At 47.7% G+C, this 24,526-nt stretch overlaps 1 protein-coding gene and 1 long non-coding RNA gene across 8 annotated transcripts; both read right to left on the bottom strand.

Annotated features, from left to right (window-relative positions):
- Positions 1 to 1,362: 1,362 nt before the first annotated feature.
- On the bottom strand, positions 1,363 to 6,014 carry LOC119322483. 6 transcript variants are annotated; one of them, XR_005155653.1, is made up of 6 exons: positions 5,754 to 6,014; positions 5,179 to 5,663; positions 4,951 to 5,032; positions 4,516 to 4,725; positions 4,157 to 4,380; positions 1,363 to 4,037 (listed from the first exon to the last, which is right to left on the bottom strand). It is a non-coding gene; the product is annotated as an uncharacterized LOC119322483 (long non-coding RNA). The 6 variants fall into 6 exon arrangements; XR_005155654.1 differs by having other exon boundaries at positions 4,516 to 4,656; XR_005155652.1 differs by having other exon boundaries at positions 4,516 to 4,593.
- Positions 6,015 to 6,515: 501 nt separating this feature from the next.
- Positions 6,516 to 9,072, bottom strand: LOC119324274. 2 transcript variants are annotated; one of them, XM_037598040.1, is made up of 4 exons: positions 8,440 to 9,072; positions 7,667 to 8,332; positions 6,968 to 7,586; positions 6,516 to 6,886 (listed from the first exon to the last, which is right to left on the bottom strand). In XM_037598040.1, coding segments are annotated over exons 1-3 (918 nt in total). In that variant the 5' UTR covers positions 8,690 to 9,072; the 3' UTR covers positions 6,516 to 6,886; positions 6,968 to 7,584. The 2 variants fall into 2 exon arrangements, with proteins under 2 accessions (XP_037453937.1, XP_037453936.1); XM_037598039.1 differs by having other exon boundaries at positions 6,968 to 8,332.
- Between the last annotated feature and the right edge of the window lie 15,454 nt (positions 9,073 to 24,526).

Raw genomic sequence — 24,526 nt, 5'->3', positions numbered from 1 at the left:
GCGCACTTGTATTGCTGCAGCACCTCGAAGCGTCTCGTGCGGCCATCTTCATACGCCCACACACATTAGTCCTCGATTGTTAGCAAACAAACAGTTGTTGTTAGCATCACGATACTTGTTGCATCATTTTTATGTCCAATTTAAATAAACATCGATAATTAGGTTAATTTTCGTAATTTTCTTATTTTTAATAAAAGTTAACATTTTCGTAAAAAAATGGAACACTATTTCCATGAATGAGTTACCGGTTGAGTACACGAAGACATCCGCCTTCGGGACAATCAAGTAGTACTTACTGAATTCTAGGTCCGAAGTTAACAGTTGGATCGTTCTATAGAATCCAATTAATGAATTTAAGTTTAAAAATTAGTAATGCAATGTGTAACATAAATGCTTAAGTTTGTTTTATATTAACATAGAATTAGAAACTGAAATTTAAAAAAGTTGCATTACGTATTTGGTCAGGACTTCCATGTAGACAGTATTCTTGGTGTATGTCTTGCTTGCACTGGTCTTATTCTTCTTTTTCTTTTTTTTCCTTTGTTTATGTGTGGCGTGTACTTTTCTTGTTTGTTTCTTTGTCCAGAAGTTCAAAATTGATGATGATAAATTTCATAATTAACTGATTTTACTTGTCCAGAAGTTCAAAATTGCTGACGATTTTATGTATATGCATGGCAAGTACCACATTGTTCGTAAGGATATTGAAGGATGTTGTATGGAGAGTTGGATTATAGAGTTGGTGTATATTAATGATGATAAGGGGACAAGGAATATACTTATGACACCTGGGCTCCGGTTGGGTCGGTAGCTAAGATTGCTTGTAGATTGATCTGCTCTGGTTGGCTCAGTAGCTTGGAGTATACTTGGAGATTTGCTCTTCTTAAAAATCAAACTCAATATTTGTAACCTGGGCATGTACTAAGTTGCCCGTACTTTTTGTGTGTACTAATCTCGGCGTCCAATCTCTGAAAGCTGGGTACTTTATATTAGTCCAATTTTTGCTGCTTCGAGTTGGCGTATGGATTTGCTTCTGATTGGCGATTGCTTTTCCCCTTCCACGTCTGATCTAGTAATCTGTTTCCTTTTTAGTTTGTGATTCCGTCAAGGACACAAACTGAATGAATCACTGCAAAAGCAGGCTGAAATCTCAAGAATGCAAGCTTTTTGATTGGAACTAAATTGTACATTGGACTATGCCAATGCTGATTCCTGGGTATGGTATACTTCTCCTCTGTCAGTCGATTAACTGACGACAAAAAGCAAATAAGATGCATGGATCGATAATATTTGACATCTACAGCTCAGCATAAAAAATGCTGATATGAAAGAAGTCATAAACTAAAAAAAAACTTATCCACATGCCAAACCAACAAACGTCACAAAGAAGTAAAAATAAAATAAATACACATGCTGAGTCTACAAAGAACATCTGCAGCATTAGTTTCAGAAGACTAACCTCAACATATACACATGCTCTTCCTATGCCATCACTCTAGAGAAATAGTAGAACCAGAAGGGGATAAACCATGCTGCTAGCTGTTATAGTTGTACGTACAAGTCATTGTACTCTAGAAGCTAAATAGCAGAGCTAATGCTCCATCAACAAAATTTCAGTGTTAGTCTCACAGATGATCATTGATGTGTTCTTGCACATCCTGCTGCAGTGAGATCTGGGACCATCTTTTCTGGTCCTGCCATTTCAGTTTCTCGTGTTGGTGATCCATTGAAATCCCCCTCGGCACTGGCTTTGTCCCCGACCTGCTTATCTGGGATGCCAAGATCATTATCTGCAAACCCTTCTCTATGGAGGGCTTCATTGCAGCTGACTGGAATAGTTGGAACTTGGAAGCAAAGGAATGTGAGGAACGGCCACATGAAAGAAGTCATGTGAACATATCAGACATGGTTGCCTGATAGAACATTCTTCTGAACAAAGCAGGTTGTACAAAGACTACAAACAAAGTACTCCCTCCGTTCCTAAATATAAGTCTTGTTAGAAGATTTCAATATGGACTACATACGGTGGAATGGGTGAATCTCACTCTAAAATCCGTCTATATACATCCGTATCTAGTCCACATTGAAATCTCTAAAAAGACTTATATTTGGAAACAGAGGGAGTAGTTCTTATCAACATGCTGAACCCAAAAAAATGTCATGAAGAAGAACAAAAAGAAACATCAACTGCAGCATTAGTTTCAAACTTTTCTATCGCTTGGCTCGCAGCAACTCATGTGCAATGTCATGAGCATTACCAAATTAATGAACATGAGCATTTATCAGTAAGGAAAAAAGTGAAGTACCAGGCTCCAATCAGCCTCCTAGAATGAGGTCAGGAACTATCCAACTACAGATCAAGATCCATACAGTGCGACATCCATACGCCACCGAGAAGTAGTCATCCGCCAATCCAGCGGCAGTGACATCCCAAGGTTTACGAGTCGACGAGTCGTTCCGAGGTTGAGACTCATAGACTAATCGTGACTAGTCTAGACTAGTGCTGGACTAGTCGACATGGTACTGTAGTACTCAACTATTGTTAATAACTACTAGTAGTAGTATATATAAACAGTACAGTATGCAATAAAACCAGAAGTGTTGGGCAACGCTCGCCAGGCCCAGCCCAGCACCACACAACACCCCCCAGCTGGCCCATTTGGGCCCAAGTGGCCAGCCTACTTAGCTCCCGTCACTGGAACCCTAGCTCCCGATCGATCCCATTGCCGCCGCCAGCACCATCACACACGGGAGCACGCGTGCGTGACCCGCGCCTCCAGCTGCCTTCCACCGGCCCCTGCCGCTGCCGCCGACCACCTCCATGCCTCCTCCTCTCCTCTCCTCTATCTCTCTTCCTTCTCTCTCGTCTCAGGGCCGCGCGCGCCTACATGTCACGGCCATGGCTGCCGCCCGAGCACGAGCTCCGGCCAGGCTGGGTGACTTATCCCCTCAAAATTTTGAGTCGCTCGACTCAAATAGCTCGACTAGTCCAGACTAGTCTGTCGACTGCTCGACTACACCAAGTAGTCTACACGAGATTTGTAGTCGACACTCAAGTTGCGACTCATAGACTAGTCTGTCGACTAGTCTCGACTAGTCCCTCGACTCGTAATCAGTGTGACATCCTCCTCCGAGACACTCTGGGCGAGCGGCCTCCGTTTAGCTGCTTCTTTTACAAATGTTTCCATTGTCCATTCAAATTGCTCTCCTGTTCTATGACCATTGATGACCCATTCGTATTTTCAACAACTCTTGTTACTTTTTCTTTCTTTTTTATTTCAAGGACTTTTTTTGTAACTGAAGGCATGCAACTAAATTGCCTCACTATCACACAAAGGTATTATGAGTAAAGTTGCAAATACACTTTCAAGGTCAAGAGCACAGCGCCCAACACCACCGAGAAGGTTAACAGAGAAAGCATCATTGTCATGGTAATGAAGGGGGAAAGGCATCAAAGAGAACACCTATAGAAGGATTAATGGAACCTGACTACTGGTCCCTTCTTTTGTTTTTCATGACTGCAGAAGCTTAAGTACTTGAGCTATCTAGAAAAAACATCAAAACTACTTACGAATCCATTGCACCTCTATCAAGATAAATCACACTGTAGGTGTTGGCATCTATGATCATTCCCCTATTCATATTCTGCAACTCCGGCCACACATATAAGATGAGGTTTTTGTTCACATACTAACGGAATTGCTTCTATGAATCTACTTGAAGCACTATAGACTTGAATCAACTTTCAGAATTGAATTAACGCGCACATAATTAAGAGCTGCCTATGGTAAGGTGTCATCTCTATTCTTGAGGTCCAATTAACAGCACATCGGTGATCAAGTAAGCATGTATAACAAATTATGCAATTTGCACGCGTTCCTAGCAATATCATGTAAATGCAGGGTGTCTCACACCAATATGGGCTGAGGGGGTAAACTTACAGTCTGCGTATCGGTGTCATCGAGCGTTATTGATGGCATGTCCGAGAGCCGAACCTGTTTGGCCTCCAACTGAGTTCGATCGGACACCTTTGGCACCTGCATGCAGTAGACATCAAAACCAGGCCAAATCAAACCGAGCTCACACCAACCTCTATAGCTCTACAGGAGGGCAATCTATGGTGATGCTACAACTAATTAATCCGGGGCCAAAGTACCGGAGACGCCGTCAGGGGAGTGACGAACGCTGTCGATGTTGATGCTGTTAGTATTTTGCTGCAGTGAATTAAAGAAGCATAAAGTGTGCCCGTCCCCGGACACGCTCGTGCTCCCCCTGATTTCATCGGCCTTGTTGACGAGCGAGCCACTGCCGATGACATGAACTCATGCAGCAGCCTTATTGACGTGCTCCCCCATGAACTCATGTATTTTTGTGTAACATCTGCTTTTGGAATAAGAAATTATGACCCATTAAATATGATATTCGAACTTAGTCTTACCAATCCATATATTTTTTTAGAAATCTCCACTGATGATTGTAACAAAAGAATTCAGTCGACACAAAAAAGTTACTCACGCTTCAAATCTTGGGGCATCCATAGCCTGTTGGAGGCTCGAACACAAATAAGCTAGTAGAACCATGCACTCCCTTTGGCTGTTGGTACAACATGATGCAAATTATTTATGACAGTCCATTATGCGAATTACCTATGACAATCTGAATTGAATCACAGCAGTTAATATGTTGCACATTTTCATATTGAGGATCAGGCAAGAAATGGCCATACTGCAAAAAGATGGATACATTAAAAATTAGATGGTATGGTTAAGTGTTAAATCCTTATCTGTCACTGCAATTTTTCGAAACAGTTATGCCACTATTGCATCAATGGCATGTGGGTCCAGACCTAACAGGTCAGTGGCACCCAAGGTGGGTTAAACACTTTTTACGGTGACAGACATGGGATTTGATCCTACAGATAATGTGAATACGGGTAGCTTGAAGGCTTACAGAGTGGCTAGGATCGAAATCTTGTGATGTTCTCAGCCTGAGAACACAACCAAATGCATAGGATCTACTCAACAGGCGACACCTGTTCATAAGAAAAGGCAAGGCAATGAGGAAAAGACCATTCACATCTTATCAGGAACCTAGGCGGTGGAATTTGACATCTTATCAGGAACCTACGCAGGGCAATTTCAGAAATAAAATACAGAGGAATCATAAGATCAAGCTCACATGTCCTGGTCAAGTGTGGAATCATCCGAGTTTGCATAGAGAATAATGAGCCACCACTTTAAATACTTTAACACTTCGACGAAGCCAAATCGGTGTATTCATCAGTTACAACAAATATGTCTACACATACTCCTGCTTGAATAGCCTGTTTTAAAGTTCACTAAAAGGATAGATATGGTCAAGCAAACGTAACTTTTTTCCTCTGAAAAAATCAACAGAAGCTTATTAGATCTCTACTATAGAAAGGTATGCTCATGGAGCAACACAACAAATGGCAGGGAGGAGGAGATGCGTGCACCTACCAAGGAAAGCAAATCCCATGCCTTAGGGAAAGGAAAGGGAGGGAATAAGAGGAAATCAAGAGAGAGGGTCGTACCTTCATGCTGCTGCTGCTTATCCTGGGTCTGGGACTGGAGGAAGGAGCAGCGGACCTTGACGAGCACATGAGCGGCGTCCCGGGCAGAGGAAGCTCCGCTCCGTGGCGCCTATGTACAGAGATGAGACAAGACGGGGTCAGAGAAGAAGAAGAAGAAGAAGAAGAAGAAGAAGAAGGAGAGAAGGGATTGATAGCATACCACCGTCGTCGAGGCCTGTGCCTGCGGTCGGTCGCCATCGCCGGACGGCTAGGGTTTCTGGCGCGAGGACGGAGGGGCGGATCTGACCGTGGGCTGTGCTGCTCGAGTGGATATGCGTCCAGGGAGAGGGGGAGAGGCCGCCGGCGGTGGAGTGGAGGCCGGGGTTGGGAAGTCGGCGGCGGCTGGCTTTGGCTTGGGGAATCCAGAGAAGAGAAACAGGAGAGAGGGGCAGCGAAGGAAGCAATCGGGGATTTCTTTTTGTCTTCTAGCTAATCCGATTGCAGTCGATGGATGTATCGCTGCGTTTTTTTCTCTCTCGCTACCCAAATCGATGCATTGTTCCTAGGCTGCCCACGTGGACATCACCAGCGTGCGCCCTTCATGCACAGCTGAATGTGTTTAATAGATGTAGTTTAGAGTGTAGATTCACTCATTTTACTTCGTATGTATTTCATATTGGAATCTCTAAAAAGACTTATATTTAGAAACAGAGGAAAAATATCATTGCTTTATTCAGGCAGCTGTACCAAGAACTACTCATTCTCTAGCTAGAAGAATAATCAAAATGAAAACCCCGATAAGCCAAATTTTAAGTTACGAAAACAATCACAACAATCGACAAATTGATATTACTGGCGAGCGGCTTTTCTTAAAAGTATAAAAAATGTGAGTTGTAGTGTCAACCATTACTTCAGTCAATACTGAATACAAGCACATCATAAAATACAAATCGAGTAAGAAACAAGATTGGACACATCCGTCTACCATAAAATGATTGTTAAACGATGCATGTATGATGTATCTCACTCAAAATACCTGATTACATGAGTGAATGACCAAATTGAAATCCCTGTTTATCTATAACTCATACTAACAGACACACGTACTAAGACACTTCTCTACGCCATGAAGTTATTTCCTCTCACCATATATATTAAGGAAATTACAATCCTCTACTTGTTTACTATGCTCATCGGAAACAAGCTAGACTCTATTTTTGCTTGCAACAAAGATTGGATCCTCCGGCACGGAGACGCTTTCGCCGGCAGCCACAAGAGCCGGATCCCGCCTGGGTAAGTGGTCAGAAGGACTGGCGGAACCGCAATCTACTTGCAACAAACGGTGACGGCGAGCTGCAGCGCAAAGGATTGGGAATAATGGTGAGAGGATGGCAATTAGCGAATATGATGCTCACAATACAATAAGGGACTCACTGCACGTCGCTCGTGGTAGCTTCAGCCAGAGGGGAACCGGAGAAGACACGTGGGCCGGCAGCGTGGAGAGGAGCTTGAAGTAAGCTTCAAAGAAAGGAGTTAAACTACAGACTTGCATGAAACATATTTTGACGTGAATAAGTCTCACCGGATCGGAAATGGGCGAGGTGTGGCGCGGAGCTCGAGTTGAATCGACCTCACCTCCTGATGCTTTGTTCCCAATAGGAGACAGCGAACTGATGGACGAGTCCCTGTGATCAGCTATATGCAAACCTGCATACATCTAGTCTAGGAACCAAAAAGAGTAGGGTAGGAGTAGCTAGGAACCAGAACAGATAGAATACAACACACGATCGATATCGTCTCGAATAATTAAGTAGGGTACATACGTGGTCTTTTACAACAAATTACAGCAAATATAAATCGTCTGGTACAATAATCATTAAAACACACATCAGGATGTCCACTAATAAAGTAGGGTACCTAAGTGGTCTCTTACAGCAAATGACAATAGTTCGATACAATAATAATAATTAAAACACATCCCACAGGATGAAATAGTAGTTGCTGACTTGGAGCAGCATATAGATTATTCAAGGCAATACATAGAGTCCTCATCCTGTAAAAGTGAACCAAAATAGGGATGAGAAGGATAAATAGAGTCAGTTCTGTACTGCAATTAGAAACATATGAACTTACATCCTTGCGGGTTCCAAACACCCCAGGCTTCTCGCAGGTCGCTGGCCCAAACATTGAAGTCGTATCCGACTGATACTCCATCATGAGCAAACGACCTTGCACTAGATCCGTGGGCATAGGGGCCATAAGAGTCCCGGATCACAAAGTAGGTCTCGTACACAGGTTGGGTGAGGCGGTTGTCAGGCCTACTAACATTCCTTAACTCTAACCCTGATCCAATAATGGCCACGGTGTGACACATTCCTGGTTCTGTACCTTCCTGTGGTGTAACATAAACTTCCCGACCTCTAATGTGGTTGAAACGGCGACCTGCCTCTATCAAGCCTACCAACGGGAATCCCGAGGCTATGAGGCGGGTGATAAAATCGGTATCAGTAGGATCAACATGAAAATAACCTCCAATCCGCAGGTTAAACTCCGGACCAACAGGAGGCAAGTGAGAGCCAGCAACATTTCTTATTGGTATACCAAATTCGCAAATGTAATTTAATGTCAAAGGTATGGCAGACCCGGTGGCGTCTTCATGGTAATAACACCTACGGAAGTACCGTACGAATTTGTTCATGTCTAGAGGTGCGGTGTATTCAGGGGCATGCTCATATCGTGTGAATTCGAGCTTGGCGCACAGCAAGGCTACCGTGGCGCATGCATACTGAGTACAGGTACCTGCAAAGTATAAACATACACAGAGAAATTGTATAAGCATATGTACACAGAAATGACCAGAAATAGTAATTCGAAATAAGGAAAAACAGAAACATATGTATACTCACATCTGTCCCGATCCGTGCTGGCGCCGGTCCTTGGCGGCGGCCCCTCTCCCTTCCATGCATCCCTTCCCAGTCCCCGGTTCGGTTTGGATCTTGCCGGATCCACCTCCGGTGTGTTCTGGTGGAGCAGATCGGTGTCCGGGGAAAACCTTGGCTGCCTTAGGCTGACCGGCAGCGGCGACGCCGATTTTTGCGTCGCCGCTTTCCTCCTTGGGGGCGTTGCTGAGGGCACCATCTCTCCTCTCCAACCCATGTCCGGGTGAAAGCCCAAGATCCGATGCGGATCGGGCGTCGGCGGCGTCCTGTGCACCGTAACCTTCCTGGAGGCGACGCCAAGAACATTGGGATCGGATGGAAGGGTCTGCAGGTGAGGGGTGGGGGTATGCTGCCTCCCTTCGGTGGAGCGGTGTTTCGTTCTACATATTCTTGGCGGCGGCTCTTGGCGGCATGGAGCAGCGGAGGCTTGGCGTCAGATGTGTGGTGACGGACACGCGCAGGAGGTCGACGTTGTCTGGCGTCGTGGTGGCGTCGGGGCAGCGAGACCGGGCAAGGCCGTTACAACAGTACAACTCTGAAGATGGACATGTGGTAGGTGGTTGTGGCGGCCTCATACCCGGCGGGCGGCCTGGTTGAGGAGCACGCCGGACTGGTGGGTGCCCATACCCGGTAGACGTCCAGGTTGGGACCTCAGGTCTTAGATGTTAGGTTTGGCTGCGAGGTCTGTTTGGTATTAGGCCCAGACCATCAGTGCCCCTTCATCAGTTAGATAGGAGTAGCGACAGAGGTTGCGAAGATGGTGGCTTTGGTCTTACTGTTGTACGACTTTGTAAGGTTTTGTGCTAATAATTAATAAAGTGGCCGTATGCATCGACCAGATGCAGAGGCCGGGGGTATTCCTCCTTTTCGAAAAGAAAAAAAAAAGATTAACATCGCAGACACTAATGTCAGTGATTCTATAGTCATAGGAAGCTGGGTTCTGCAATTGATAAATGTATGGCATCGATCACTCCAAATAGAGGATGCATATATAAAACAAAACAACACAACACGAATGACAATGCAAAAGAACGGGAAGGAAACTTACCGGAGTACCGCAGCTGGCACAACGCGGATAAGGAAGATCAACCAAACAGTTTCCTATTACACCATGATATGTACCACCACAAGGACCGCTGCAAGTCCAGGGGCTTGCGTCCACATGAGCCCTGTTGTCTTCATCTCTTTCCTGGTTTGCAAGAAAGTCGAGATATGCTACGGTTGGAGGTGCAAATGCAGCATTTATTGCAACCTGGACAGCAGCACTTGTTTCCTCTAAAGGCATCAGCAGTGTATAGAGGCAACCCAGCCTCTAAGCTGGGTCCCATATATGAGTCTCTAATCTTAGCGTCTGAAGCTGCAATGTGTTTACAAGCCTGTTGCCTCTAACATGGAGCCCACCTTTCAATTAAAAACAATAGTTTTTACTTGTTTGGATGATGAGCAGCACATGCAGCACCAGCTGACCGATGGGTCTGGACCATTGCTTTTGAGCTTGGAGGCAGCCTCTTACGCTAGCGTCGATGCTAGTGTTTTTAGCTTAAAGGCAGCAACGTGCAGTGTATAGAGACAGCTGCTACACGCTTGGAGGCGGGCTTAGAGGCGGAAATATCACACACTGTGGATGCTGTTACGTGTACGAATCGGCGGTCGTCCGCGGTTCATTGTGTGCTGGCTGAGAGGGAAGAGGTATGAGAGTGTCGCACAGCAGCGGTGGTGGTGGTGTTTTTATAAGCCGGCGTGGCGATGGAGAGCATCGGTGAGGCCACCGCTACGACACAAACATGCGTCTGCATGCATTGGCTGACATGCGGGCACGCTCGCGATGCGGCCTCTCTGGCCTATTGCCTCCGCTTGCACGCTGTGCCACAATGACATGAAACCAGAGATACTCGTCCCTCATTCATTGCTACAGTTACAATGACACGCATTGCACGGCACTCGTATCACATGGCTGATACTGGCTGCTAAATTTTCCCGCATTAAAATCGTTTTTTTTATTTTCATGTTGTCTCATTCAAAGCAGTACACTGTACACCAATTATACTGTATATGAGACATCACTAGGACACAGGGCTAGGAGTGCACCAGGCTTTTTAGTATAGTAACACGTCAACACGATGGCCTACTCCTGTGCATGTCGTACCGCCTCATTTACTGGAGACAATAACAACAAGCTAACTCTTAATTTAAGGCCTCCTTTGGTTTAGAGGAATTTCATAGGAATTCTAGAGGATAGGATTTTTATAGGATTTTTTCCTTTAGAGCCCTTTGGTTCATAGGAATGGATTCCTATTCCTACATAGGATTGGTTCCTATCCTCCACATTTCATAGGAAAATAAAAAAGAGCCTAGACTCAATGGAAAAATTTCTTTGGTGTCAACCAAATGACATCTTGTTTCCTATTCCTACTCATAGGATTTGAGATACATGTCATCTCATTTCCTACAAGATTCCTATTCCTATGATAATCCTATCCTATGAACCAAAAGAGGCCTAACTTTCGAAGACAATCTTATTTTATAAAAAACAAATACAAAAGGAGGAGTCGAGGGCTAGATTTTTTTGTAAGTTATCCACTCATGCTGCAACTAGGAAATGTGATCCATCTGTCTGGAAATTTTCTTTATTAGATAAAAGGCTAAAAAGTTCCACTCTCAATTAATAAAGCCAAAATGACCAAACCATAGATGATGTTGAGGTAAACTAAGCGGACCAAATATCTAGATCTAGGCGAGGGACAACGCCTCCAGTCGGACCTTGCCCGGGTTATATTACTCGCCTCTTGTCAGATCTCGCCACAGACAAGAAAGTATCAGGTGGTACCAGCCCTTATATGCTGGTATAAACGAAAACAAAAGCAAAAAAGACAAATCCTTCTTGAATAGTGTCAAACGAAGACAAAAGCAAAAATGACAGTATTCACATCTGAATTTGTCTCTTTTGTTTCTTCATGTATATTTCGATTTTTGATCTAATTGTTTTAGGGGTTGTCGACGTATGTCATGAACATCCATGATTTTTTTCAGAAATTTTTGACAAGTTCAAATTTGAATTTTTAAAGTTGGTATCATGGTAGCATATAAGGGCTGGTATCACCTGGTACTTTCCCCGCCACGGACTCTCGCCCAGTCGCACTCTTTGCCGCCCTCACGGCCAAGTAGCACGACCAACACCACCGCCACATGACTTGCCCCCTCGTCCACCATCGATAGGCGTCGCCTTTGTGTTCGAGCCAGGGAGGGGTCTTGCCGCACCTTTCCAGTCCCCTGCACGGGCTCCTTCTTCGGTGGCGGCATGGGTTCTAGTTGCCCTCGACAGGAGAGCCGAAACAGTTTTTTTTAAGAAAAAGAGGATGACCTCCGGCCTTTGCATATGAAAGATGCATGCAACCACTTTATTAATTATTCATAAAGACTATAAAATAATACATCAATATGTCTGAAGCCGCCATCTTGGCAACATCTAGTCCTATCCATTAAGGGCATCTCCAACAGCCGTATGATGATCGTTGGTAATTTTGCCACATAGATTGTTTTGATGACATGTCACGTAATAATAGCAGAAAGAGAGTGGCGTCGTATGATGCTGAACCAACGCTTCAGGCACAAGCTCCGAGACAAGCCCGTTTGTTTCTTCGGCATTGAGTGGGCCCGTTTGGTATATATCTTTTTTTTTTTACATACAGCTTAACATACGATCCTTAGAAAAGCTTGTATGATGTGCTGTTGGTTGCTGACGTGGATGGTTGTACCAACAATTTAACATGCAAACTGTTGTAGATGCTATAATAAAGAGGTGTAGAAAGTGTGAGCCGAATATTCAAACCTCTCATATAAGCCTAACATTTAAAGGCGGATACATGAGAGCCGAAACAATTATGCTTGTGTGATATTATAAAGTATTTGGATACCGACCCATTGATGATGTATCTCTAGCTAACATTGATGGACTTCTAATTTATTGCTATGCTTAGTACACATGCATAGGACGAGTCTCGGACGTGGTGCGCGTCATGTCTGTGTGTGTTGTATGGTACGTATGCTGTCCCAAAGGCATGGTGTACCTAAGCTATGGCCTAGCCCGTATGATCAGTGGTGCTGTGGCGGAGGCAGGCGGTCGCCAGCCGGGGCCCTCCCCTAACATCATGAATGCTACAATACATGTGAACAGTGGTAATTTTGTACTGTTCATTGCGACCGGGCTCCATCAACATCATAATTTAAGCATCCCTGCCTCCGCCACTGCCGTATCCTAGTGCTCGGTCTCGGACTGCTGTACGATGGGTGTAGGGTGAAAGGAGACAGGGCAGTAGCGCGCCTAGCGGCCATGTGAGGCGAGAGTGGATAGAACGAGCAATAATTTTCGCACCAGAGTAAGCCTGGCCTAACAGTTTGGCCCACTAGGAATCGAACCGTAGCTGATCCCGTTGGAACAGGTGATAGCCACTGCCCACTGGATTTTTTTTGAAAGTAAAAGGTGGCGCGCAGCCGACCTTATATTTCAAAGAGGCAAAAGCCTGCAGTTGACAGTTACTACAAAACTTGTGAAGTGCACCCAGGTGCAGGGCCACAAGCAGCCCAAGGTAGAAGGTAGGGGAAGTGGAAAGGAAAAGGAAAGGAAAAAAGAGAGAGGAAGAAGAAGGAACAAGGCTGAGACATTAAACCCTAATTGCTGAGAATGGTGATCCACGAAGCCAGATCGTCCTTGTCTGACTGCTTGGTAGCCCTGTTGCTCCACAGACCAAGCAAATTAGCCGCATGAAACCTGATATACGTCTCCGGCCAGCATTTATCATTGAAAACCCGATCATTCCTGGCTTGCCAAAGCGTGATAGCACATGCAGCAAAAGCAACATTCCACTTGGCTGTGGACTGGAGGTGATCCTTGGCCTGACAAACAAACTGCTGAATATTGGGTGACGCACAAGCCAACGTTGCCAGCGATAGCTTTCTCCATATTGCATCAGCGGGACGGCAGCGAAGGAGCAGATGGTCAGCTGTCTCCTGAGCCGGGCAAGCATCACAACCAGCAGATGGAGCCACTGCCGACCAACCTTTGCGCACCATGTTAGCCTTGGTGTTCAGGCGCCCCCAAAAAGCCAACCACAAGAAGATTCTACATTTGAGGGGGATAATATGGTCCCATATCCAGAATGCAGGAGCCCAAAGAACTCCCCGGAAGGTGAGCAACTTGTAGAAGTAGCTGGTGCATAAAATGTTTCCTCCAAGCGTGGGCACCCGTGCATCCGAACTTGAGAGATCCAGGTTGACATGATCCACGAGCTGGTGAAGCAGATGCAAGTCCTGGGTTGCAGCCTGTGTGAGGTTTGGGTGCAGATGTACATTCTAGGCACCTTCTGTAAACTGAGATTGCACAAAACAATTTGGATTGCGAGCAAAGGAGAAAAGGGCCGGGAAAGCATGCTTCAAACTGCTAGGCATTAGCCATCGATCATGCCAGAAGGAGACGTGCGCGCCGCTGCCAACAGAGCAGCGAGAGGAGGAGACAACCAGAGGGATGTAGCTCTTGAGGCCCTTCCAAATAGCAGTATCTTTGTGGTGACTCTTGAAAGGCAAAGAATCCTTGCAATATTGGGAGGCAAACCACTTGAAGCAGGGTATATCGGAGGACTGGAGAATTTTAGCTACAAACTTACATAGCAGCGCTTGGTTATGGGCCTCCAAGTTCCTTACCCCCAAACCGCCGTTTACCTGAGGTAGTGTAACCATATCCCAGGCCATCAGACACTGGCCTCCTTTAACTGTATTCTTGCCCTGCCAAAAGAAAGCCCTAAGCAAGGCGTCCAACTTATGTAAAGACTCCTTTGGCCACTGGAAACAAGTCATGAAGTAGCTCGGAATGCCAAACAGAACGGAGTTAACGAGAGTGAGTCTGCCACCCCAAGAGAGGAACGTGGCCAGCCAACCAGAGAGACGGCGATCAACTTTGTGGATAACCGGAAGCAGCATACCATGCTTGATCTTGTGCAAGGAGAGGGGCATCCCCAGGTAAGTGCAGGGAAAGGAGGAGACCGGGCAGCCCAGGATGCTGGCAATCTCTGCAGCCACTTCCTGTTGCACACAAACAAGCACCATAGTGCTTTTGTGAAAGTTGATAGTCAGCCCTGAGAACGCAGAGAAGGCAGCGAGGATATTCTTAATGACTCTAGCTTGCTCCACCTCACCGCGGAAAATGATCAGTGTATCGTTTGCATATTGCAAAACCGGGAAGAAGCCGTGGGAACCAAGTGGGTGCATCAAGGTACCATTCTGGAAATGCCAACAGCACAAGCGTTGCAAGATGTCAGCTACCAGAATGAAGAGGTAGGGCGATAGGGAGTCTCCCTGCCGAAAACCCCGCTTTGCCAAGATGGGATCCCCTGGTTCCCCATTAATCAACACTCTCGATCATCCAGTGGAGAGGAGAGCATGGATCCACTGCACCCACAAGGGGGGGGGAACCCCTGGCTTGCATAACCTGGGTGAGGCAATCCCATCTGACCGAATCGAAAGCCTTGCGTAAGTCCAACTTCAAAGCAATCACTGGTGCCCTCCTTTTATGCACTGCTTGGGTCATTTTCGTTGCCAAAGAAAATTTTTCCACAATGGATCTTCCTCTCAAAAACCCAGACTGCAGTGAGTGCACTAAACCTGGAATGCAACGCTGTAGCCTGCATGTCAACACCTTGGACACCAGTTTAGGGGCGCTATGCACCAGAGATATAGGCTTGAAATCCCGCATCTCCATCGGCGACTCCACTTTGGGCAGCAAGGTTATATAAGCCGTGTTGATACCATCCAGAGCAACTTGATTTGCATGGAAATCCCCGAAGAACTTGAGCAGATCATCCTTAAGCAGGTGCTTGAAATCATTATAGAACTCATTTGTGAACCCGTCCGGCCCCGGACTTCTATTATTTGGTGACATATCGATGGCACGAACCAGCTCAACCCAGGAAAAGACATTAACCAATTCAGACAGATCCACGGGGTTATACAAGTCAGACAGCTGGACCGTGGGTTGTGAGGGAGCAGGCTGCCCAAAATGTTGGCGAAATACGCAGTTGCTAACTGAATCTTTTGACAATTCTGGTAGTGGTGCACCCCGGCATCAACAAGAACCCTGACTTTGTTACGACGTTCCTGACTATTGGCTGCCACATGGAAAAATTTGCAGTTCTCATCCCCAGACACACACCATCTAAGCTTGGCCCTTCGCTTCCACATAGCAGCCTGCCACAAAATCAACTACTCTGCCTTAGCAGACGCGAACTCCCGGAGTACCACTTCCAACAGTGACAAAGACCTTCTCTCCTCAACAGCACATATGAAGCTCACTACATGTTTATTGTTCTCAATTAGTAACTTAAGACTAGGCCGGCGTCTACTCCATTGTCGTAAAGCAACACGAACTCTTCTCATTTTAAAGTTGATGACAGACACTGATGAAAGGATGGTTCTGCAGCCCCTGGACCAACCATCTTGTATAATATGCCTAGTCTCCTCCATATGCAGCCAGTGGTTCTCCATCCTGAATAAGCAACTTTTGACTGCTTCAGTACGAAACTGAATAACAATGGGGGTGTGGTCTGAGGTGGTAGCAGGCACAACAGAGGCAGAAGTCTGTGCGAAATATAACCCCAAGCAGCATTCACCAGCACCCGATCCAGCTTAACCATCGTGGGGGAAGATCTCTTGTTGGACCAAGTGAACAGTATGTTATCAACCTGGATATCCTCCATCCCAAGCTCTCTGATCCAAGCATTGAACGTCTCCATAAGAGTCCAGTTAATGTGGCCTCAAGATTTTTCATGCGCGAAGCGGTATATGTTGAAGTCACCCAGGATGATCCATGGGGTGTCGGACTCAGCAGCAACGCTAGCAACAGCCTCAAAGAACTGACTCCTTTCAGAGTTCATGCATGGTGCATAAACAACAGTAAGTAAGAGAGAACTTGCTGATGTTGTAGAAGTCAGTTTGACAGTCACGTGGTACTGGTGTGTTGCAATAACTTGCCTGGTGAAGCATCGAGTGTCCCAGGCTACCAAAATGTGCCCAACAGTTCCTTCAGATGGTGTAAACGCATGATCATTGCAAAAAGCAGGCAGAAAGGATCTCAACTTGAACGAGGAGAGTGCTGCAAGCTTTGTTTCCTGCAGACAAACAACACTGGGACAGGAAGAGGTTAAAGAATCATGCACCAAAGAGCACTTATCATCGTCACCAAGGCTGCGCACGTTCTAGTTCGGAATCTTCATGAGGGAAATGGGAGAACACAACCCAAGCAAGAAGAACAGAGGCATCCATGCATGATCAACAGAAAGCATACTAAGATAAGCATCGAAAGCGCTTTTGAGGCCAGGTAACAAGCACAAAACAGACACTGACGACACGATACAGACTCGAGGATGCTAAAACTGACAGACCCCAAAAGAACGAAGCAGCATAGCTGTAGAACAGAAACTGGCCGGCTAGCACCGCCACCTAGCAGCAACATACTGAAGATAGATAGACACCTAACCATGCTGAACCTAGGATAAAACATGGCATCAAATGAGAGACTACACATATGTGTAGTCGAGGACACACACTGAAGATGCATAGGAGCTGGAAGTAGCAGAAGAGGCCACCGCTCCAGAAGATGTAGCACGGGCTTGGACTTCGTCGAAGATGGCAGTTGCATTGAGGTCGCATTGCTCAGCAAGCAGCTTGAGTTTTCCCCTGGTCAACGGTGATGGGGTCGCCACCAGTGGCAGCTCGAGGAGCCCAGCCACCGCCTTTGCCTTCTTGCGACGAGCAACTGAAGAGCTGGATCGGCGAGTGGCGCTACCACCCGAGCTAGAGCCAGAATCAGCTGCCGCCGCCTTCCGCTTGGAAGCTCGCTCGACGGAGCCCATCCGAACACCGTCATACGCCCGCCTGATGCGTGGGCTGCGTCGAGGGGAAGGGCCAGCCCCTTGCCGGCTGGACGACAGCAGGGCCGGATGCATCTGCTTGCACCCCGGTAGATCCGAGGCCTCCGACACCTCCCCCATCGCCGGCGGGGCGACAGGCTCCAAATTAAGATCGAAAACCTGCCTGGCCTAGGTGCAAGGGTGGGGGGAGCCGCCTTGGGAGCGGCCAGCAGCAGCAGAGTGGGCAGCGAGGCACGGAGGTCGGCAGCAGTAGGCGCCTGGGGCGGATCACGGCAGCTGCAGAAGACCGTGGCGACATGCGGAGGAAGAGCGGCGCATGCGCCATGCTTGAGATCAGTCGCAGCCACCAGCGAGAGTTGACCATATGGAAGGATCCCAGGCTCTGGGCGTGGAGTACGGCTGGCAGGCCGAGAGCAAACTGGCCGTGTGGTAAGGATTTGGTGGGCTTGCAGATGGGCTTGGTCTGGGAAGTAGGCCGCAGCTGGGAGAAAGGCGTCGTCCTTGGAAGAGAGCAGCGGGCCAACCATAGGAAGCAGGCCGGCAGGCACATTGGGCTTTGGTGGATACTTGCATTCCACCGAAGGGAGCAGGAGCATCGTGCGAGAGCATAAGCTGCCATCGATCAGTTTAGGCAGAAATTTGAAAAGGAGTGATCTGCAGCTTTCGCATGCCAGCAGCTCAGAGAGGTAGTTGAGGCATGGAAAGTAGCCATCATCCACCACCACTAGCCGTACTGGGATGGAGCCATGAACCACCCGATGGCTACTAAGCTCCAGGGAGAAGGAGAAGCGCAGCTCATCAACATCGAAGGAGACCGTGACGCGCGGGACACGCACATCAGCCGCTAGCAATGAGGAGTGAAGACAGGGCGCATCTCATCTTCGTGCTCGAGCTGCGCCATGGTAGGGATGGTGAAGGCAGCTTGCTTGATCATCTTGGGCTTGACGGCGATCTTGAGCATAGCGAGACTGTCACCCACCGAAGCCATGTGCGGGTGCAAGAAGGCCCGAAACGCCCTGTCCGCCATGCCCTCCCCACCCTTCGGGAGATCCAGCGAGGGCCTTGGATGGGCGTGACCTTGCCGCTGCATCGTAGGATGGCGAGAGCCACCAGCTCCCTCCTCCCCAACCTGGCCGGCCGGGTGCGGGGGAGCAGTGGGAGCACCGAGCGAGCGGGCCACATCCCAGATCTCATTGATGATAACGTCAGCTTAGATGCCGTTGCCGTCAATGCGATGGAAGGTGAGATGGTGCAGGATGTGGTGCAGCACTTCAACCTTGACGAGCACAAAAATGCAAGAGAACTCGCTGCCATGAAGGCAAGCGTGCTCAAGCCTGAACAGGTTGGCGAAGCCGGCGATGCTGGCAGCCACCCCACGTCTGTTCCACAGCTCCAGGGGCATCTTCTCCAAGGAGAGGCTCACCACGTGGCGGTAGGAGAAAGAGAAGGCGTTGTCGCCTGCATTGTGAGGGAGGATCCAGATTGAGCGGTTATCCAGGCAGATAGGGCTAGCCCGCATAGCGGCTACCTGCTCGGATTCCCTCTGGAAAACTACAAAGACAGTCCCCACCGCACTGCCGGTGAACCGGACACCATGATGCCCAGGTGCCTGCGAAGAACGCGCTTGAGCCAGGGCAGAAAAGCGGGTCTAGGTGGAGAGATGTTGACGAGACATACAAGGGAGTTTTGGTTGTCAACCATGGGGTAGTGGACATCTAAGGAGGTAGGGAGGCCATGCATGACCGGCTCCATGGCTGCTAGCGTCAAGGGGAGGGAGCTGGTAGGGGAGGCGTGCTCACTGGGACATGCAGAGGAGGAAGAGGTGAGTGATGGAGAGAGGCCAGCGCGCACAGGCATATATAAAGGCACGGAACGGTGTTTAGGAGGGGGACGGATGGAATGCAACGGGCACAGGGGGCTTAAGTGACCGACCAGGCGGCACAACCAGCAAACAGCCGGATCCCGGCAATCCGGCCGGTGATGACTATAAGATAGGCAGCGGAAGCAACGCTTGTGCATGTCTTTAGGCTTCCCGTATCTAAAAAGCGGATTCGGAGCAACGCGCGAGGCGGAAAAAGGGGGCCGTCTATCCATATTAGCAAGCAAAGCAGTCTTGTAGGGAGTGTAGGCATGCACAGACAGGGAGGTAGGAGGGGGGGGGGTCAGTCGAACCATTGCTAGCAGACCCGGTGACGTAGGAGCTTTGAACATCCTGCGATTGGGCAGCTGGGGGAGGCACCTGCAGGGCGAGATCGTTTAAGGATGGAAAGCTGACAGAGACTTGATTGCCCACGGACGTGGCAGGGGACTCTGCAGGCAAACTAACACCATCGCCCCCAGAAACCTGGGCATGCGAAGGGGCAATCGAGTGGCCGCCATTAATGTCCAAAACGGTGGAGCACGGACCAGGGCCAAGGATCGACGACAGGAGCGAGTTTTCCGCCCATGCACGACGACGTGCACCAGAACATGTAACACGAGGCGCACCGAGAGTGTCATGACAGGCAGAAGAAGGCAAGCTAGCAAGCACGATGTTCGCCAGGATCGCCAGGAATCGCGGAGCACGATCTCCTTAGCAATGCACTCATGAGCCACCTGAAAAAGAAAGACGCCATGCTGGCAAGTTCTGACACGGTAGCCGTTGGCAAAGCCGCCGAACCAACTGACCAGCAGGGAGGCGAATGCACTAGGGGAAAGCAGGATACCGTCGTTGAGAACGATGGCGAGCATGCCGGCGGGGCGGCTGCGACCAGCAACTGACTCAACGGAGCCACACCCATACTTGGCTAACATAGCATCCTCAAAGCAACAGCCATCAACGACATCAGAAACAAGCGCGGACAAGAAGCTACACGGCCAAGAAACAGGCGGCCGACGAGAAGAAGGGAGAAAAGCCAGCGGTGGCATGCAGGAGGAGCCAGGGTTTAATGCATCAAGGTGAGGGAACGGAAGCATGCAGGAGGAGCTAGGGTTTAATGCAACACCGGGTTGTGACTCGACTCGCCCCAAGGAAGAAACAAACCTGAGACAGACGCCTAGGCGACATGGTGGACAGATGAAAGCCCCGATGGTCGCGGTGAACCCTCTAACTACACGACGGAGCTCCAAAATGGTGGCTGTCGTGTTCGGAGCGGCACATGGCAGGTTGGTGGGCGCTGCCTCCACGTGAGTAACAGCGATGACGGTGGCCGCTGGTGCCAGGCTAGCAGCCGGCGGTGGAGCTTGCGCCTCCCAGCTCACTCATCCTCCTCCAGATCGCGGTGTCGCTTCCTTTCTGAAGGCCCCCACTGGATTACAAATAGTATATCTATTATACTACTCCCTTGTCCGAAAATAAGTGACTTAACTTAGGGACGAAGTATTATAAATGTGTCTTAGAGCATCTACAACCGGACATTGCAAATCCGGCCCCTCAAACGTCCACGGGCACTGATCGGGCACCCATCTAATGTTGCGCCGCACATCCACATACCGTAAAATCTGATCGGCAAAATCCATGCAATCCATGCATGTCTATCATACGGTACAAACTATTCGAATGCCAAAGTTCGAAACAAAGCGAAGCAAATCATAGTTCAACAAACCGGACATGCCAAAATTAAATCAATGTCCGAGAGTGATGGATGGCCTCGGATCATTGGCTCAGCGCCTGCTCGTCCTGCTCCATGTCACACCCTGATTTTCATGACACAATATTTAGGATTAATTAAGCATAAAAATTGGGTCCAACAAAAACTTTTGTGTTGATTTGGTCTCTGCTTTGATTTGGATTTTTGTTTGTTGTTTGTAAGTGCTCTAAAAATCAAATAAATCCTCCAACTCTTATACTCCTCCTTGATCCAAAACTTTGCCCAATGATCATGCCATGTGTATAGGATAGATTCATATTTTCTTGCAAAAATAATTTGGCCAAAAAGTATTTTCAAAATTAGGTTTTCCAAAAACCCCTGAGTTAAGCCTTGAACTACAAGTACTTAATTTGGGATGTGAAAAATCTTTAAAAATAATAATATTTGGATCCTATTAGATATAGGACTCCCTAAAACTATAAAATATTATTTTAAAAGTTAATTTGCTATTTTATTAGAAGGCTTCTTCATAATGCAAGAAACTAGTGGTGCGACCCGCACATTCGCGCGGCTAGGTATATTACATCTCTTCATAGTTGGTATCAATTTCTTTGCAATCACCTGTTATTAATTGTTGTTTAGTTTGGCCTTTATATCACTACTAGGGAAAACCTTATACACAAAATGTTACCAGTAGCGTTGTACAAAATCATACGCTACTGCTACTTAGTAGCAGCGCGCGTAAATAAACCGCGCTACTGCTATGACTTTAGCAGTAGGGCGTGCTAGCAAAAAGCGCTACTGCTATGTTTGAACTGGGCGCACATGGCTAGCCCAACCTAGCAGTAGCGCGTATACTGGCCCAGCGCTACTGCTACTCTCCTTAGCGGTAGCGCGCTTACGTGTAAGGCGCTGCTGCTAACAGAAATAAAATAAAGTGAAAAACAAGTAGAAAAGTAAATGAAAATGAAAGAAATAGAAAAAGGAGAAAGGAAAAAAATAAAATGTAAAGAAAAATAAAAGAAGAAAGGAAAAAAAGGAGAAAGGAGTAGCAGTAGCGGGTTTCAGGAAACGCGCTGTAGCTAACTTAGGTATAGCGCGTTTTCGGAAACGCGCTACCGTTACGTTTCACTTAAACAGCGGTTTGCCCCCCGCCCCCCGGCCGCCACACTTCTTCCCCAAATCCCTCGCCCTCGCCACCGTCTCCCCAATTCGCCATCGCCCCACTTCGCCGCCGTCTCCTGCCAGCGTGGACGCCCGCAACCTCACCATCTCCCCCCGAGGCCGCCGTCATCCTCACCGCCGCCACTCGAGGCCGCCCTCAGCCTCACCGTCGCCGCCCGAGGCCGCCCTCGACGTCACCGTCGGCGCCCTCCACCTCACCACTGCCCGAGCCCGCCCAGGACCGCCGTTGCCCGTGCTCGAGCCCGCCCTCTCCGCTCCTGCCTCCGTCACCGAGCACCTCCCCGCCACCATCTCTCCCCTCTCTGTAAGTCCCCCACCCTTCCCCCACTCCTCTTTCTCTGAATTTTAGAGAAAAAATTAGTAGAGCAAAAGTTTGTTTATAGCAAAAAATTTAGTTTAGAGCAAAGGATGTTAAGTAGTAGATGTTAGAGCAAAAATTAGTTTAGAGCAAAAAATTTGGTTTACAACAAAAGTTAGTTAGGGCAATAGGGTTTAATTAGGGTAGATGCTGCTTGTATAGTATATAGTGATACTAGTAGATGTTAATTAGGTTAGGGCAATAGTGGTACTAGTAGATGTTAATTAGATGTTTTTCAGTTAGGGCACTAGAGTTTTGCTAGGTTAATTAGGTTAGTAGTGCTGCTAGTAGTAGTGGTACAGTAGGTTAATTAGGTGATGTTAAATGAATAACCTAAATGAATGAAATTAGTAGTTAACTGAATTTTTTTCCTTTCATCATTATAGAGCACTAAAGTTAACTGAATTTTGTTCTATTAGTAGTTAAATGAATTTTCTTCTACATTTTGTTTTTGAATTAGCTTGTGAAATTTGGACATGTGGTTGCTCGTGTATATTTGGACATGTGTTGCGGTGTCGAAGAGGGATATTTGAACACTGTTTCCAGGGAATGATGCTGAGTGGCCTATGTTTTGCCGGAATGTTGATTCATTTCTGTTCTAGCAAATTTCAGGTTCTCAATTTGTCCACTTTTTAGCAAAGGTCATGCCGAAATTTTCCGTGAATTTCGGCATGACTTGTGCTACAAACTAGGACATATCGAGTGCCCGGGATTTGCCGCACCAGGAAGGAGTCAACATTCCTGCAAAACAATAGTCCTTTTTAGTCATTATTCATTTTATTAGGTCTAGAATTAATTGACTAGATTTAATCATAGGAAACATGGCTAGCAACGATGAAGGACAGGGTTCTGGTGATTGCGACGACGTCTACCGGGCGGCAGACGAATTTTTTAGCCTTACCGACGATCAACCGATGTTGTTGCTGGGCCCACCGGTGGCATCGGGGACTGAGACCGACACGCAGACCGGTGCTGAGACTGAGACCGGTGCTGAGATTCAGACCGGCATCGAGACTAACATCGAGACCGGCGCTGAGACCGGTGCTGCCTCGGGGAGCGGAGCCGGTGTAGAACCGAAAGCAAAGAGGCAACGGGTTCCTAACAAACTCAGGACTACTAGACTAGTGGTCACGGAGGTGGATGATGGCAATTTTGAGCCAAAGGCGCCCGAGGAAGCGCGCGCGTGCTACGGCAATCAAATTGGCCGCATCATACGGACAACTGCCACCATCAACGATGAGAAACTAAAGAAGATAGAAAATATGAGGAGCTCCCTCCTAAAGAAGTTTCACCAGATATTCTTGTTCCCGGGCTGGAATGAGAAGGATTATGAAGATCCAGACAAGGACCCGACAATGAAGAAGATAAACAAACACGCCATGACCAAGTTTAGCGACGCGTTGGCCGCCTGGAAAAATCGAGTGAAAGCAAAGATCAACGACGGGGAACCCTACTCCGAGATTGTAAAGGATAATCTGACAATCACGGAAGAGCAGTTTCAAATATTCAAGGAGGCTTGCGAGGCCGAAGCTGCCAAAAAAAAGTCTAAGTACATGAAGGGGCTTCAAAAGAGGAACATTGGGAGCCACCACCTCGGAAGCCGTGGTTACGGCGGAAAGAGGTCCAAATGGGCCAAGGAGGACGCGGAAGCCGCGAGTCTGGGCATCCCAAACCCCTTGGCAGATTTCACCGCCCCGCAGGAGCGTGACGTCCTGAGGGCCCGACACCGTTGGGACCCAGTGAAGAAGGTTTACGAGACAACACCGGTCATTACGGAGTTCATGAGACTGCTGGTAATTTTAGTTTCTGATCAATTCGACTGCACACGTTAGTCATATTTGTAAACGATCCTTGTGCCTTTTGCAGAGAGAGCAGCACTGGATTGCGGCCGAAAGCGACTCGCCGTCTGAGGCATTGGCGAGGCCCAAGTGGGACACTCCATTCAACCGGGCGTTGAACATATTGAAACAACAATCGGTGGATACTCGACCGTCGTATGGACGCGTGCACGGTGTCGGAGACGG

Source organism: Triticum dicoccoides, chromosome 6B (genome assembly GCF_002162155.2).
Source record: "Triticum dicoccoides isolate Atlit2015 ecotype Zavitan chromosome 6B, WEW_v2.0, whole genome shotgun sequence".
NCBI lineage: Eukaryota > Viridiplantae > Streptophyta > Magnoliopsida > Poales > Poaceae > Triticum > Triticum dicoccoides.
Note: the sequence above shows the minus strand (reverse complement) of the source record. Positions and strands in the feature narration are given on the sequence as shown.